The sequence below is a fragment of the Oncorhynchus mykiss genome, chromosome 9, assembly GCF_013265735.2.
Source record: "Oncorhynchus mykiss isolate Arlee chromosome 9, USDA_OmykA_1.1, whole genome shotgun sequence".
Lineage (NCBI taxonomy): Eukaryota > Metazoa > Chordata > Actinopteri > Salmoniformes > Salmonidae > Oncorhynchus > Oncorhynchus mykiss.
In genome coordinates, this window is record NC_048573.1 from 16628286 (window position 1) to 16646581 (window position 18296).

General features: G+C 44.4%; 1 protein-coding gene across 2 annotated transcripts in view; it reads right to left on the bottom strand.

The window, feature by feature from the left end:
- Positions 1–18296, bottom strand: part of LOC110532940 (sushi, von Willebrand factor type A, EGF and pentraxin domain-containing protein 1) — a 156232-nt gene that overhangs the window by 33223 nt on the left and 104713 nt on the right. For both annotated transcript variants that reach the window (XM_036987454.1, XM_036987453.1), the window contains exons 20-33: positions 17901–17989; positions 13728–13824; positions 13033–13146; positions 11342–11455; positions 9971–10172; positions 9545–9702; positions 8718–8916; positions 8175–8350; positions 7831–7955; positions 3254–3377; positions 2946–3116; positions 2477–2650; positions 2197–2316; positions 1700–1876 (exon numbers count right to left, since the gene is read on the bottom strand). In XM_036987454.1, the coding sequence (XP_036843349.1) occupies positions 1700–1876; positions 2197–2316; positions 2477–2650; positions 2946–3116; positions 3254–3377; positions 7831–7955; positions 8175–8350; positions 8718–8916; positions 9545–9702; positions 9971–10172; positions 11342–11455; positions 13033–13146; positions 13728–13824; positions 17901–17989 (2040 nt within the window). The remainder of the gene's footprint in view (positions 1–1699; positions 1877–2196; positions 2317–2476; positions 2651–2945; positions 3117–3253; positions 3378–7830; positions 7956–8174; positions 8351–8717; positions 8917–9544; positions 9703–9970; positions 10173–11341; positions 11456–13032; positions 13147–13727; positions 13825–17900; positions 17990–18296) is intronic.

Consider the following 18296-nt stretch of genomic DNA (forward strand, 5'->3'; position numbering starts at 1 on the left):
TGGGTTAGGGATAGATCCAGAACCAGTGTGGGTTAGGGATAGATCCAGAGCCAGTGTGGGTTAGGGATAGATCCAGAACCAGTGTGAGTTAGGGATAGATCCAGAACCAGTGTGGGTAAGGGATAGATCAAGAGCCAGTGTGGGTTAGGAATAGATCCAGAACCAGTGTGGGTAAGGGATAGATCCAGAGCCAGTGTGAGTTAGGGATAGATCCAGAGCCAGTGTGGGTAAGGGATAGATCAAGAGCCAGTGTGGGTTAGGAATAGATCCAGAACCAGTGTGAGTTAGGGATAGATCCAGAGCCAGTGTGAGTTAGGGATAGAGCCAGAACCAGTGTGGGTAAGGGATAGATCAAGAGCCAGTGTGGGTTAGGAATAGATCCAGAACCAGTGTGGGTAAGGGATAGATCCAGAGCCAGTGTGGGTTAGGAATAGATCCAGAACCAGTGTGGGTTAGGAATAGATCCAGAACCAGTGTGGGTTAGGAATAGATCCAGAACCAGTGTGGGTAAGGGATAGATCAAGAGCCAGTGTGGGTTAGGAATAGATCCAGAACCAGTGTGGGTAAGGGATAGATCAAGAGCCAGTGTGGGTTAGGAATAGATCCAGAGCCAGTGTGGGTAAGGGATAGATCAAGAGCCAGTGTGGGTTAGGAATAGATCCAGAACCAGTGTGGGTAAGGGATAGATCCAGAGCCAGTGTGGGTTAGGAATAGATCCAGAACCAGTGTGGGTAAGGGATAGATCAAGAGCCAGTGTGGGTTAGGGATAGATCCAGAGCCAGTGTGGGATAGGAATAGATCCAGAACCAGTGTGGGTTAGAAATAGATCCAGTGGCCAGTGACCCGGTCCAGAGGCCTTTCAGCAGGCACTGCCAACGGTGAAGTAGAAAGATTCTGTTTCAACAGTACAGGGCAGACAAAGAGCCAGCTGCACAGCACATAATCACCCATTATGCACACACACACACACACACGTTTTTGTGTGAGGGTCAGGACATTTATATGCCAGTTGATTTTGAGAGAGAGAGAAAGAGAGAGTGAGACAGAGAGACAGACAGGGCGAGAACGAGAGTGAGAGAGAGCGAGAGCGAGACAGCGAGAGAGAGTGAGACAGAGAGAGAGACAGAGAGAGAGAGAGAGAGTATGAGTGTTCAGGATAAAAACAAACAGTTAGCATTTGTCGCTCGTTACCCAACATCAAGCCTCCATTATAACCGTTGTGACTGAAGGCTTTGGTTAGGCAGATCTGAGAGCTATGAAGGCGTGATGGGCATAATGAGGATAATTGTGTTATTTATACAGTTGTCTAAGTACCTCATGGATAAGAGGGTTGTGCTAGATTACTCAAATGTAAATGGACTGTCATGAAACTGGGTATTTCTGGAAAAATTAACATACAGTACATAATAATGCTGGATCTCTACTGTTAGTGACAGCAAAGCATTATGTGAAAACAAGATTATTTTTGATATGATATAGAAACCCAAGCAGAACACTTGAGTAGGGCATGCCATATATTATGATTATAATAATTATGATTATGATTATTATAATATTATTCCTTTTATGAATATATCATTATTATTATTATGCTCATATCATGATTATCATTATTATGATTACATTATTATGATTCTATCATGATTATCATTATCACTACAGCATATATTACATATAACCATGTTGGTGTCCTCCATACCTCTGCAGTACGGGAAAACACCATTCCAGCTTCCTGTCTCCAGGCATAGGACATGAGATGAGCCAATCAGCTCGTAGCCTTCCTCGCAGGTGAACACGACCTCACTTCCCATCAGGAAGTTAATACCGTCCTTATAGCCGAACTCTGGAGCCCCCGGGTTCTCACACTTCACTGGTTCTAGATTGATAACATACATACAGAGAAAAATGGTTTGATACTGTAGCTACTGCACCTTGAAGTCCCAACAGATAAGAATGGATTAAAACATTTGGCAGAGGTGAACTGTAGATGTTTGATGATGATGAAGCAAAAGGCACGAGAGGCATTGCTATACAGTACTGTAGCGAAGAGGTTCTGAAACGTGTCTCATAACTAGGAAGAATGTAATTGTTAGGGAAATGTGATTTTCCTGACCACATGAACTGACCGGGGGGAAACCTTTGGCTCAGGTGGTATGTGGTCCAGGCCTAGAGTACGTTACAGTATGTGTGTGTTACCTGTGCAGTTCTTCCCGTCTCCGCTGTAGGGGTGGATACAGGTGCAGGTGTAGGAGCCGTCTGTGTTCTGACAGCTGGAGTGTTCATCACAGTCTGAGCCCAGTGCACACTCATCCACATCTGTGTGGACACACGCATGTCGTTATACTCTGCGCTGATTGAAAACATTGTATTCATTGACATACACTCTAAATACGGTAGATGTACATGAATTGTATGATGCAAATAGTGCGAGTATGACACCGTTTATATTCATCCACTGTGTCCGTTTCGGTCTTACCCAGGCAGGCGGGCGTGTTGCCTCCCCACTTCCCACTGTTGGTACAGAGGACCTTGGCGTCCCCCAGCAGGTAGAACCCTGGGTTACACTGGTACACCACAGAGCTGCCTGCATGGTAGTCGGCACCCTGGAACAGACCATGCTCCAGGGGCCAAGGAGAACCACACTTCACTCCTATACACGTAGACAGAGGTACATGGTACATACACAGGTTACATGGTAAATGTTTGGTTATGAATGGAGATAGTATTATCCCATCTGATACCATACTCAGGTCAGATAGGTGGAAATGTTGGGGTTGGGAATGGTTTTGGTGTTTGTTGCTTTTTGATGGTGGTACTCCATTACTGAGGCCATGCTTATGGACATAGATGACTCAAATGTAACCTCTGCTTTGTGTGTGTGTGTGTGTGTGTGTGTGTCTGTCTCTATGTTCATGCGTGGATGTGTGTAACTAATGGTCCCTCACGTTCACAGCGAGGCAGGGCGTGGCTCCACTCTCCCTTGTTGTGACACTGCAGCAGCGGCTCCCCCACCAGGTAGAAGCCGGGAACACAGGACAGCTGCGTCTGAGACCCGGGACTGACCGCTGGACTGGACGCACGCAGGTGAGGCACTGCATTCTCTAGCTGGGGGCAGTCTGACAAACACAAATAGGAGAATGAAATGGGTTAATGTTTTCCTACACACTGATTTAAAATCTGTTTTGTTCCCCCTCCGCCTATGGTTAAGGTTAGGACTTGGCCAGTGTAAGCTGATCCTATATTTGTCCCTCACCAGCGCAGAAGATGCAGTTGGGGTTAGTCTTCACTCTCCCTACCACCCCATTGAGGAAGTCAGGCCAGGCCAGGACGTTGCCTCTGATGTTTTTCCCTGGGCAGGTGCTGGCTAGGATCTTGATCTACAGAGAAATATGGAGGTCACTTCATGGGACAGAGGTACAGAAAATGATTGGTGGTTCACACACATACAGTTGAAGTCGGAAGTTTCACAATTCCTGACATTTAATCCTAGTAAAGATTTCCTGTCTTAGGTCAGTTAGGATCTCCATTTTATTTTAAGAATGTGAAATGTCAGAATAATAGTAGAGAGAATGATTTATTTAAGCTTTAATTTCTTTCATCACATTCCCAGTGGGTCAGAAGATTAATAAATAATTGCCTTTAAATTGTTTAACTTGGGTCAAACGTTTCAGGTAGCCTTCCACAAGCTTCCCACAATAAGTTGGGTGAATTTTGGCCCAATCCTCCTGACAGAGCTGGTATAACTGAGTCAGGTGGGTAGGCCTCCTTGCTCGCACACACTTTTTCTGTTCTGCTCACAAATCTTCTGTAGGATTGAGGTCAGGGCTTTGTGATGGTCACTCTAATACCTTTACTTTGTTGTCCTTAAGCCATTTTGCCACAACTTTGGAAGTATGCTTGAGGTCATTGTCCATTTGGAAGACCTATTTGCGACCAAGCTTTAACTTCCTGATTGATGTCTTGAGATGTTGCTTCAATATATCCACACAATTTCCCCTTCCTCATGACGCCATCAATTTTGTGAAGTGCACCAGACGCTCCTGCAGCAAAGCACCCCCACAACATGATCCGGCAGCATACAAGATACACAGGCGTGGACATTTTTTGCCACAGAAGTATCCAGACATGCTAGTTCAGGGGTCTCCAACAGGTCGATCACGAGCTACCAGTAGCTTACAGCCCCCCTATGAGTTTTTGCCAAGCAATTCTGAACGTATATGTAATTGTCACATATTCCACCACAAACTGGATCCCATCTGGACAAGAGGAATACCTATGTAAGAATGCTGTTCATTGACTACAGCTCAGCTTTCAACACCATAGTACCCTCCAAGATCATCATCAAGCTGGAGGCCCTGGGTCTCAACTGCCCTGTGCAATTGGGTCCTAGACTTTCTGACGGGCAACCCCCAGGTGGTGAATGTAGGAAACAACATCTCCACTTCGCTGACCCTCAACACTGGGGCCCCACAAGGGTGCGTGCTCATTCCCCTCCTGTACTCCCTGTTCACCCACGCCTGCGTGGTCATGCATGCCACCAACTCAATCATCAAGTTTACAGACAACACAACAATAGTGGGCTTGATTACCAACAACGACGAGAGAGCCTACAGGGAAGAGGTGAGGGCACTCGGAGTGTGGTGTCAGGAAAACAACCTCTCACTCAATGTCAACAAAACAAAAGAGATGATCGTGGACTTCAGGAAACAGCAGAGGGAGCTCCCCCCTATCCACATTGAAGGGACAGCAGTGGAAAACGTGGAAAGTTTTAAGTTCCTCAGCCAACACATCACAGGCAAACTGAAATGGTCCACCCACACAGACAGTGTGGTGAAGAAGACGCAACAGCGCCTCTTCAACCTCAGGAGGCTGAAGAAATTTGGCTTGTCATCCAAAACCCTGACAAACTTTTACAGATACACAATCGAGAGCATCTTGTCGGGATGTATCACAGCCTGGTATGGCAACTGCACCGCCCTCAACCGCAAGGCTCTCCAGAGGGAAATGAGGTCTGCACAACTCATCACCGGGGGCAAACTACCTGCCCTCCATGACACCTACAGCACCCGATGTCACAGTAAGGTCAAAAAGATCATCAAGGACAATAACTACCCGAGCCACTGTTCACACCGCTACCATCCAGAAGGCGAGGTCAGTACAGGTGCATCAAAGCTGGGACCGAGAGACTGAAAAACAGCTGCTATCTCAAGGCCATCAGACTGTTAAACAGCCATCACTAACTCAGAGAGGCTGCTGCCTACATTGAGACCCAATCACTGGACACTTTAAAATAAATGGATCACTAGTCACTTTAAACAATGCCACTTTAAATAATGACACTTTAATAATGTTTACATATCTTACATTATTTATATCACATGTATTTACTGTATTTTATACCATCTATTGCACCTTGCCTATGACGCTCGGCCATCGCTCATCCATATATTTCTATGTACATATTCTCATTCACCCCTTTCGACTTGTGTGTATTATGTAGTTGGGGAATTGTTAGATTACTTGTTAGATATTACTGCACTGTCGGAACTAGAAGCACAAGCATTTCGCTACACTCGCATTAACATCTGCTAACCATGTTTATGTGACCAATACAATTTGATTGGATTTGATGTTGACTGTCATAAACAAATCTTACAAGTATCAGACACTGCAAGCTCCCAGCTTCTATTTGATCAATGCAACACTGACATGATCCCACCCCTGGTTAGCCACTATTGGATTAAAAAGCCAAAACTAACACAATATCTGCCAATTAATTTCCAGCAATATTGCCCCTGTCTGTGTGGTTTACCATTGTTTATCACTCTGTGTGAAGCCAGTTGATGTGGCAACTGTCTTGTGGGTTGACAGAAATACTTTCCCCGAAAACCTTCTCAATTAAATGTTAACAAAAGTAGACTTACCTGGCAGAAACATATCATCAGTAAGTATATCATTTGTATCTATTATTTGTTATTTTAAAAACTTTGGCATGAAAAGAGCAGCACCATCATAAGACCTGCACATTAAATGTCTAGATGAGCAACTAAAGGGGAATTACACACAAAAAATATTTTGGGGTTTTGTTTTCTTCCGAACATAAAAAAAAAACCTGTCTTCTGATGTGATGTATCCCTTTCCTGCTGTCAAATGACCTAGTGGCCTCATGGGTGGACTGTTATTAATATGTTTCATCATTTCATAATTAATACACTTTTTTTTATTTTTTTTAAATATGCATAAAATTGGTGTTTCTATATTTCAGTCTTCTGTGGTGTGTATAAAGTGTAATATTGGGATGCAAAGTCAAAATGTAATACATTTCACCTCTATATCTGACACGGTACAGGTGTCCTCTTTTTTTTAAGCCCATAACCATGTGGGGGGTGGCAGGGTAGCCTAGTGGTTAAAGCGTTGGACTAGTAACCGGAAGGTTGCAAGTTCAAATCCCCAAGCTGACAAGGTACAAACCTGAACAGGCAGTTAACCCATTGTTCCTAGGCCGTCATTGAAAATAAGAATTTGTTCTTAACTGACTTGCCTAGTTAAAAAAATGTTTTACAAAATATGTGTGTAGGCGTATACTTTTGTTTCAAAGTAGATTTGTTTAAGACTACCAAGAAACATTCTGTGTGACCCTGATTTAGCCCACTGCAGTGAAAGCATTGACATGGACTCAGAACATTGAATTCTGTTCTTTCTCTATGAACAACTTTAAGAGTGAAAAATGTAACTGAGAACATAATTTGGAAAAATATATACCAGGTATATTGACAGAAAACAGAGTGCACTACTTTCTCTTGTACACTAAGGACCCGGGGAAGAGTTGCAGGGGAGAAGAGAAGAGGAGAATGTGCCTATTGGAAACCTAGAAGAAAATCAGTGGCTCGTGACATGTTTAATTTTTAAAAAGTAGCTCTCATGCTAGAAAAGTTGGAGAGCCAGTTGCTAGTTCATATACTGTAGTTATGTAGCCTGGTCAACAGTATCCTTCTGCTTGAGACTACTCTTTTGTGTGTCAAACATGATGATCGTGACAATGAAAAACAAGTTCTAGAACAGAAACAGATCTGCTAACCAAGCTAGTAGTTCTATTCAGATAGTGACACAGCAGCTACTGTTCTCGTCTGTGAGAGTGTGTTTCAGGTTATGAAGCAGTAGGACAGTCTGAATGTGTGTGTGTGTCAGGTTATAAAGCAGTAGGACAGTCTGAATGTGTGTGTGTTTCAGGTTATAAAGCAGTAGGACAGTCTGAATGTGTGTGTGTTTCAGGTTATAAAGCAGTAGGACAGTCTGAATGTGTGTGTGTTTCAGGTTATAAAGCAGTAGGACAGTCTGAATGTGTGTGTGTTTCAGGTTATAAAGCAGTCGGACAGTCTGAATGTGTGTGTGTTTCAGGTTATAAAGCAGTAGGACAGTCTGAATGTGTGTGTGTTTCAGGTTATAAAGCAGTAGGACGGTCTGAATGTGTGTGTGTTTTAGGTTCTAAAGCAGTAGGACGGTCTGAATGTGTGTGTGTTTCAGGTTCTAAAGCAGTAGGACAGTCTGAATGTGTGTGTTTCAGGTTATAAAGCAGTAGGACAGTCTGAATGTGTGTGTGTTTCAGGTTATAAAGCAGTAGGACGGTCTGAATGTATGTGTGTTCCAGGTTCTAAAGCAGTAGGACAGTCTGAATGTGTGTGTGTTTCAGGTTATAAAGCAGTAGGACAGTCTGAATGTGTGTGTGTTTCAGGTTATAAAGCAGTAGGACAGTCTGAATGTGTGTGTGTGTTTCAGGTTATAATGCAGTAGGACAGTCTGAATGTGTGTGTGTGTGTCAGTGTGATTTACTTGTTGTGGGTCCAGAACTCTGTCCCAGATGTGGAGCTGGCTGAGGGACCCCACGAAGGACTCCACGGGGTTAAAGCCTTCACCCCTCTGGTCCTGGTCCTGGCCCAGCACCAATGCCCCTCCACCTGCAGGGTAGGGTCAAGGTTCAGAGGTTAACCACTAGTCTTTGAGTTCTATGAAATCAGCCTAAAAGATGTCAAAACCTCATTGCTATTACTTCATTAAGACCCGCAAAATAGCATTATTCTACTTTTTGACACATGTAGATACTATTAAGCAGCAGACAATGAGGACTCAATGAGGTACTAAGATGATACAGTAGAATGAGCAGGATAGCACTACACCTGGGATGGTGCTGCCCACTGACAGGCCTTTCCCTCCATCTGAGGGGTTTCCGTTGATATAGACCCTCCAGTCTCCGTCCCAGCTTCTCCATGACACCCCAATGTGGTGCCACTGGCCCGTGTTGACCGCCGGGCAGTCTGTGATCCTGTCCTTACCATTGATGTATAGGACCCACCTGGAGAGAGAAAGAGAGAGAGAGAGAGAGAGAGAGAGAGAGAGAATGAGAGAATGAGAGAATGAGAGAGAGAGAGAGAGAGAGAGAGAGAGAGAGAGAATGAGAGAATGAGAGAATGAGAGAGAGAGAGAGAGAGAGAGAATGAGAGAGAGAGAGAGAGAGAGAGAGAGAGAGAGAGAGAGAGAGAATGAGAAAGAGAGAGAGAGAGAGAGAGAGAGAGAATGAGAGAATGAGAGAGAGAGAGAGAGAGAAAGCATTTTGTGTGGACTAGAATAACAACTAGTTCCAAATACAGAAATAAACAAATATCCATCCTAGTCACTCTCCCTAGCCGTGCATGAACATGTATGTGTGTGTCAGTACTGACCCGTTGTAGTCTATGAGCAGGAAGGCGTTGTCACTTTCCTCCACGGCGTAGGAGATGGGCGTGCCGTAGTTGGTGGTGTCTGATGACCTCATCCAGAACGTACACGTGATCTCCGTCAGCGCAGGCATCACCCCGTCCATCATTACATAACCATGGATACCCGACACCTCGAAATCCAGGTTGAATGAGGTCGACATCTCTGAAGGGAAGAGAATGTTGAGGCAGTAAACGAGTGAAAAAAATATTACAATTATTATGAAAAAGTTTTAGGTGTAAATAGGAAGAGCAGTTTCCAGGTCATTGAGGTTAGAGGGAGAAAAAGTGTTTTGGGCCAGAAATGAAGTGTGTATGAAAATTGATTTTTAAGTAAAGGAGCAGTTGTTGATTCATATTAAATAGATATTGATCCAGAAAAAAGGACCAGACTAGTCCATTAGGCTGTGAAATCAAACTTTAAGAAAGCAATTTCCTTCGATTAGACAACCAGACGTTCGGCACCAATGCCTCCAATGAGTAGTGAAACCTCACATTTACTTGTCTACTGCTTGTGCTCCCAACAAAGGATCCTTTCTGTTGAATCATTTCGGTAAGAAAAATAAACCACTCCTGGTTGAGCAACAGACTCGTTGGTTCCAGCAATAGCTTTTTATTTATTTGTACTTATTACTTTAATAACTTCAAATTGTACCAACATTTATACACTCATCCTCCTCTCTCTACCCCTCCTCCACTCATCCCCCTCTCTCTGCTCCTCCTCCACTCATCCCCCTCTCTCTACCCCTCCTCCACTCATCCCCCTCTCTACTCCTCCTCCATGGCGTCTATACCTGTCTCACACCTGCTTCCGTTGAACCCAGGAGGGCAGCGGCAGGTGTAGGAGCCCGGTCCGTCTACACAGGTGGCCCCGTTGATACAAAGGTTAGCCTGACACTCATCAACATCCACCTGGCACAGCCTGCCACGGTAGCCCTCCACACACTGACACCTGCATACAGAGAGAGAAGACTGTCATATATACCTGTTCAGTGCACTTCATACACAATCATATTCTTTTAAGCCTTACAAATGCTGAATAACTGACTGAAGTCCCAGCCATATTTCACTAAAATCTCAAGTTTGAAAACAATTCAACACATATTTTCCACATAAATAAAACATAACTATGCAAAAGATGATATATAATAAAAAATAAATAAATAAAAGTACACCACTGCTTAGTTGGTTGACAGCAGTCAGCTGTTCCTTCTTGTTACCTGAAGTTGTTGACCGCGTCCTGACATGTCCCTCCATTCAGACAGGGGGCGCTGTTACACTCATTCACGTTGACCTCACAGCGGTAACCAGAGTAGCCCGGGAGGCAGGTGCAGGAGTACCCCCCCATCAGGTCGTCACACACACCCCCGTTCAGACACGGACTGGACAGACACTCATCTATCTCCAGCTCACAACGGGAACCTAGAAGACAGAAAGGAAAAAGATCTGATTTATTTCTTTGTTTATTTCTCAGGGACCATGCACAACATGCCATTGCATTGTGTCTTTGTGAGACGCAGAGTAGGTGAATGGATGACACATTCGAGTGTATAGTTTGAGAAACAAATGCCTCACAAGTCCTCAACTGGCAGCTTCATTAAATAGTACCCGCAAAACACCAGTCTCAACGCCAACAGTGAAGAGGCTACTTCAGGATGCTGGCCACCTATGTAGATATTCCATTCAAAATCAGCCGTTTCCAGCAACAATAGTAATTTACAACATTAACAATGTCTACACTGTATTTCTGATCAATTTGATGTTATTTTAATGGACAAATGTGCTTTTCTCTCAAAAACAAGGACATTTCTAAGTGACCCCAAACTTTTGAACGGTAGTGTATATTTATATATATATATATAAGAGAGAGAGAGAGAGAGAGATACAAATATCTAATAATCCAAATATACAACAATAGACAATATAATGATAAAGTTACATCTGAGTTTTCATTGTCCCTTGGTCCTACAGTATGTAACATCTTAAGAGTCACAATGTCTTAGTGTTCACATGACTGGCTTGCCTATAAGCTACATATAACAAAAGTACAGCACTCTCTCACACTGGTTGGCAGGGTGTTCCATAATCCAGCTGTCTGGCCAAATTTGGTGGAACTAAACTGAGTGGAGCAGTCCCCTTTGGTTGAAGCTGTTGTCGTATTGTTGATCACAAGGCAAAATATCATGTTTTTGATCATAACGCCTTATTGCGTGAGTACTGGAGAACTCAATTAATTCCATTGCTGGCATTGAATGTTTGCTGTATAAATTAAAGCATTTGTTTGTGGATGTTGCTCAAAAAATTGGTTTTGTAGGTTTTGCCTTTAGCAGGACAATATTTTTATTGGGCATATTATGATAATTACAGTTTTAAATTAAATAAATAATTTGCCATGTGACCATTTTACACGTGTTCCCTTCTGCAGTAGTTGCATAAAATGTGGCATTGTGATTATTACAAATGCAAGGTTTAATTTAAATGTTTAAGGGGCTGCCTCTGCAGTATATTCATGCAATGTTCATGCAATTATGAATACAGGTAACTGAAGTGCCAAAGGAGTCTGGTAGGGAGGCGAGGCAGAGTGATCCCACCTGTGAAGCCGTCAGCACAGCTGCAGGTGTACTGGTTGATCTCGTCCACACACACTCCCTCGTTCAGACAGGGGAAGGAGCTACACTCATTCACCTCTGCCTCGCACAGAGAACCTGGGACCGGACAGAGGACCGGCAGTCAATCATATACACACATCTGCATTCAAATAGTACTAAATGCAGCCTTGTTGCCAGACAAAGGTTTTGGCAAAGCAGAAACAGACTACAGCACCCAGGCTACTGAATGTCTGACAAATCCTCAAAGAAGATGTGTCTGTGTGGAGGACTGTGGACAGTCATGACGTGGAGGACAGTGGACAGACATGACATGGAGCACAGTGGACAGACATGACATGGAGGACTGTGGACAGTCATGACGTGGAGGACAGTGGACAGACATGAAGTGGAGGACAGAGGACAGACATGACATGGAGCACAGTGGACAGACATGACATGGAGGACAGTGGACAGTCATGACGTGGAGGACAGAGGACAGACATGACATGGAGCACAGTGGACAGACATGACATGGAGGACAGTGGACAGACATGAAGTGGAGGACAGAGGACAGACATGACATGGAGCACAGTGGACAGACATGACATGGAGGACAGTGCACAGTCATGACGTGGAGGACAGTGGACAGTCATGATGTGGAGGACAGAGGACAGACATGACATGGAGGACAGTGGACAGACATGACATGGAGGACAGTGGACAGTCATGACGTGGAGCACAGTGGACAGTCATGACGTGGAGGACAGTGGACAGTCATGATGTGGAGGACAGTGGACAGTCATGATGTGGAGGACAGTGGACAGTCATGACATGGAGGACAGTGGACAGTCATGACTTGGAGGACAGTGGACATTCATGATGTGGAGGACAGTGGACAGTCATGACATGGAGGACAGTGGACAGTCATGACATGGAGGACAGTGGACAGTCATGATGTGGAGGACAGTGGACAGTCATGATGTGGAGGACAGTGGACAGTCATGACGTGGAGGACAGAGGACAGACATGAAGTGGAGGACAGAGGACAGACATGACGTGGAGGACAGAGGACAGACATGAAGTGGAGGACAGAGGACAGACATGAAGTGGAGGACAGAGGACAGACATGAAGTGGAGGACAGAGGACAGACATGAAGTGGAGGACAGAGGACAGACATGAAGTGGAGGACAGAGGACAGACATGAAGTGGAGGACAGTGGACAGTCATGACATGGAGGACAGTGGACAGTCATGACGTGGAGGACAGTGGACAGTCATGACATGGAGGACAGTGGACAGTCATGACGTGGAGGACAGTGGACAGTCATGACATGGAGGACAGAGGACAGACATGAAGTGGAGGACAGTGGACAGACATGAAGTGGAGGACAGTGGACAGTCATGACATGGAGGACAGTGGACAGTCATGATGTGGAGGACAGAGGACAGTCATGATGTGGAGGACAGTGGACAGTCATGACGTGGAGGACAGTGGACAGTCATGACGTGGAGGACAGTGGACAGTCATGACGTGGAGGACAGTGGACAGTCATGACGTGGAGGACAGAGGACAGACATGACATGGAGGACAGTGGACAGTCATGACATGGAGGACAGTGGACAGTCATGAAGTGGAGGACAGTGGACAGTCATGACATGGAGGACAGTGTGTAGTTGTTGTGACGTCTCCATACCTACAAAGCCAGGTCTACACTGACAGAGGAAGTCTCCCATGCCATCCTTACAGAGACCGTCATTCTGGCAGGGTGCCGAGTCACACTCATCTATGTCACTCTCACACTTAGCCCCTGAGAGAGAAACACATCGTCACAGTGATATAAGACAACTTACCAACTGCCCGAGGTGATGTGATATATGGACACAGCCCTTAGCCGTGCTATATTGGCCATGTATCACAAACCCCAGTGGTGCCTTATTATTATTATAAACTGGTTACCAAGGTTATTAGAGCAGTAAAAATACAAGTTTGTCAAACCCGTGGTATACAGTGTGATATACCACAGCTGTCAGCCAATCAGCATTCAGTGCTCGAACCACCCAGTTTATAACTAATATTAACTTCTCATTGCTCTAATGATCATTGTTTGACTGAAAGCTTAAGTGTGTGTGTAACCGGTGTGATATGGCTAGCTGGTTAGCGGTGTTTTAATCGGTGATGTCACTTGCTCTAAGACCTTAAAGTAGTTGTCTCCCTTGCTCTGCAAGGGCCTTGGCTCTTGTGACATCATAGGTCATGGTGCTTCGAGGGTTGTTGATGTGTGCAGAGAGTCCCTGATTCATGCCCAGGTTGGGGCGAGGAGAGGGACAGCAGAACACTGTGACATGTGGAAGTTCTCTTTTCATTCCATTCATAACTGTTTTAGTTTACCTGTGAAACCAGGTAGACAGGTGCACACGTATCCCGCCCCCACCTCCTCACACGTGCCCCTGTTCTGACACGGATTCAGGAAACACTCATGGAACACCTGAGGAGATACAGGTACAGTCATGTGGTTGTGAGCTATGGTCATGAGTGTAGAGTGTGATCACTTCAGGAGAAAGAGAGCTCATCTCATTCTCACATTCTGTACTCATCATACTCATAAGCATTACTGATTACAACTCATCATCCCCAGTGCACTCTAGTCTAAGAGAACTTCTCTGGGGACCTTTGTTTAGTTCTCTGTAAGTTACCAGGACGTCATTGAGGACCATGTCAGGACCTTTTTGGATGTTTTAAGGACTTTCATTTCACTAGTCCTTAGGACACCACGTGATGACGTTGTTAGGATGTTCTTTGGACACTGTGTCATGGTCCCCTGGAGGTTTAGTCTACCCCCCCCCCCCCCCCCCCCCCCCCCCCGGTCTGTCCCGGGATGTCCCCGAGGATGTTTTTAGCACGTTCTTGGGACATTCTGTCATGGTCCCCTGAAGGTCCCCTGAACATTCTTGTGTCATGGTCCCCTGGAGATTTTTGTCAGGTGATGGTCGCAGGTGTCCCATTATAAGTAAAGTGATGAAATGGTATGGGTGTTTTAAGGTAAGTGGTACGCTGTCCAGCTAAAATAGTATAAAAACCTTTAATAAATGACAATATGATTACATTTGACATGATTACTTAGTACTGACTTTACAATATGACCCCACCTGGGATTTCTGCTGGGATTTCTGCTGCTGTACCACAAAGTCTTCTACACATTCAGTACCTATAATACAAATGTGCACTTAACAAAAGAGTGCCATCTCAAATCAATCAAATCTAATTTTATTCGTCACATGTTGCGAATACAACAGGTGTAGAATTTACTGTGAAATGCTTACTTACAAGCCCAACAATGCAGTTTTAAGAAAAGAAGAGTTGAGAAAATATTAATGAAATAAACTAAAGTAAAAAAAGAAACACAATAAAATAACAATAACGAAGCTGTATACACGGGGATACCGGTACCGAGTCAATGTGCGGGGGTTAATCGAGGTAATTGACAGGTTAATCGAGGTAATTGACAGGTGAATCGAGGTAATTGAGGTAATATGTACATGTAAAGTGCATTCAGAAAGTATTCAGGCCCCTTGACCTTTTCCACATTTTGTTACATTACAGCCTTATTCTAAAATTGATTAAATCATTTTTTCCCTCATCAATATCACTTAATGAAAGGCGAAAACAGATTTTCAGAAATGTCTGTAAATTCATTAAAAAAAAAAAAAAAATACCATATTTACATAAGTTTTCAGACCATAGGTACTGAATGTGTAAAATACACATTTTCTATGAGCCTCGAAATTGAGCTCAGGTGCATCCTGTTTACATTGATCCTCCTTGAGATGTTTCTACAACTTGACTGCAGTCCACCTGTGGTAAATTCAATTGATTGGACAAGACTTGGAAAGGCACACATCTGTCTATATAAGGCCCTACATTTGACAGTGCATGTCAGAGCAAAAAGTAAGGCATGAGGTCGAAGTAATTGTCCGTAGAGCTCCGATACAGGATTGTGTCGAGGCACAGATCTGGGGAAGGGTAACAAAAAAGACTCTCAGACCATGAGAAACAAGATTCTCTGGTCTGATGAAACCAAGATTGAACACTTTGGCCTGAATGCCAAATGCCACGTCTGGAGAAAAACAAAAGAGTGCCAGCATGGTGGTGGCAGCATCATGCTGTGGGGATGTGTTTCAGAGGCAGGGACTGGGAGACAAGTCAGGATTAAGGGAAAGGTAAACGGCGCAAAGAACAGAGCGATCCTTGATGAAAACCTGCTCCTGGGCACTTGCGACCTCAGACTGGAGTGAAGGTTCACCTTCCAACAGGACAACAACCCTTAGCACACTGCCAAGACAACGCAGGAGTGGCTTCGGGACAAGTCTCTGAATGTCCTTGAGTGGCCCAGCCAGAGCCCGGACTTGAACCCGATTGAAAATCTCTGGAAAGACCTGAAAATAGCTCTGCAGCGACGCTCCCCATCCAACCTGACAGAGCTTGAGAGGATCTGCAGAGAAGAATGGGAGAAACTCCCAAAATACAGGTGTGACAAGCTTGTAGCGTCAAACCCAAGAAGACTCAAGGCTGTAATCTCTGTCAAAGGTGCTTCAACAAAGTACTGAGTAAAGGATCTGAATCCTTAAGTAAATGTGATATTTCAGTTTTACATTTTTTATATATGTTTACAATTTCTAAAAACCTGTTTTTGCTTTGTCCTTATGGGGCATTGTGTGTAGATTGACGAGCAAAACAATGATTTAATACATTTTAGAATAAGTCTGTAATGTAACAAAATGTGGAAAACATTCAAGGGGTCTGAATACTTTCTGAATGCACTGTAGATAGGGGCAAAGTGACTATGCATAGATAATAAACAGTGAGTAGCAGCAGTATAGTAAAAGGGGGGTCAATGCAAATAGTCCAGGTAGCCATTTGATTAATTGTCCAGCAGTCTTATGGCTTGGGGGGTAGAAGCTGTTAAGGAGCCTTTTAGACCTTGACTTGGGGCTCCGGTACTACTTGCCGTGCGGTAGCAGAGAGAACAGTCTGTGACTTGGGTGGCTGGAGTTTTTGACAATTTTTAGTATAGAGGTCCTGGATGGCAGGAAGCTTGGCCCCAGTGCCGAGCAGTTGCCATACCAGGCGATGGATGATACAACCGGTCAGTATACTCTCGATGGTGCAGCTCGATGGTGCAACCTTTTGAGGATCTGGGGACCCATGACAAATCTTTTCAGTCTCCCGAGGGGGAATAGTGGTTGTTGTGCCCTCTTCACGACTGTCTTGGTGTGTTTGGACCATAATAGTTGGTGATGTGGACACCAAGGAACTTGAAGCTCTCAACCCACACTGCTATTCTCTTATTTATTTAATTAACTTATTTCAGTCATTTGAGATTGAGTTTTCAGTATAGTTGTCTAATGCTGGTGGGGCATATTATTCTGTTTTCATGTTACTCCTGAATTTAAGTGTATTTTAACAGAGCTAAGGTTTACTTTGAAGTGCAAAGTGTAGGAATAGGCCTACAGGTGAAATCCGTCAGGAGAAGAAGACATGTTAAATAATGTATGAATAAGCATACACAATGTAAATATGGGTGCCAAATATTTAAGTTCCAAAACACTGTTGAGGAAGAACTTGTTCCAACGATCAGGCAGAGCTTGTTTTTAAGAGTTTATTCAAGCAATTGCAAGGAAGTTAACTCTCCTGAAATTTCCCGGTGAGGAACTTGATTATTTACAAATCACACAGTCTTTATATACTTCATCTACACAGAGCTATTTACCCCTCCAAGGGGGAGGCAAACTTACAAAAGAGATAAGGGGTAATTGGCTCCACTTCCTTAGAAAAAATAATAAAAACAAGAACCAGTTCTAACCAGTTCTCACAGCCTATGTGTCTAAGATAGGGGCTGATTGATAAGACCTTTAGAGCCAAACAGACAAGGGAAGAGTTTAGCCTGGCTGGCTGTTAGTGTCTCAGAGATAAGGAGACAGTAATACATCACTCCTATGTGTGGTACTGGATGTAAAGAGGTTACTGGACAGCTGTGGAAAATGCTCAGTTGAATAGTATTATTCAACTCAAGCATTTACACAGCGTTAGACTTTGTTCCAACAATCCTAAAAGCACTTTTTTTATGGGTGGGTGTCCCTAGCATTGCCAAAAGACAAAGAGCTGTGACTGGATCAGTGGTTCACCAATCAGGGCCTTAGCAAAAGTAACAAGGGGAGATGTGTAGTGAAACTAGGGGGCGCGTGCCCTGGGTAAAACATGTTTTGGAGGAGGAGAACATTTCTTTGCGACCATCAGGTGACTTCTCCGGGACAAACTGGGAATTAGACAAAACCTTCCAGGGGACCATGACGCAACATTCCAAGAACATCCTAAAATGTTGTCGGGAACGGCCCTGGGACAAACCGGGAACTAGACAAAACCTCCAGGGGACCATGACACAACATCCTGACAACTTTAGGCGACCATTTCGTGACGTCCCAGGGACGTCCTAGTGACTCATTATTGTTTGCAGGGTAACCCCTTGAGGTCTCTTGAGGACATAGGCCAGTCAGTCAGTCTCACCTGGCTGCTAGCCTGGTAGTCCTGGGATACCACCACTTCTGGGGCTGATGTCACACTCTGCTCTTTGGGCAGGAAACTAGAGCCAAAACCTGACAGAGGGGATGGAGAGAGGGAGAGAGGGAGAAAGGGAGAGTGAGAGGGGGGGAGACAGAGAGGAGGAGAGATAGATGGAGAGAGACAGAGAGAGAGAGAGAGAGAGAGAGAGAGAGAGAGAGAGAGAGAGAGAGAGAGAGAGGGAGGGAGAGCGAGAGAGAGAGAGAGAGGACGAGGAGAGAGAGAGAGAGAGAGAGAGAAAGAAAGACAGAATAGGACGAGAGAAAAAAGAGAGAGGGTTTCATTAAGCTCATATTTATTCTACAGCCACAACCTTTATTTTGTAGGGTATTTCATTCTCCA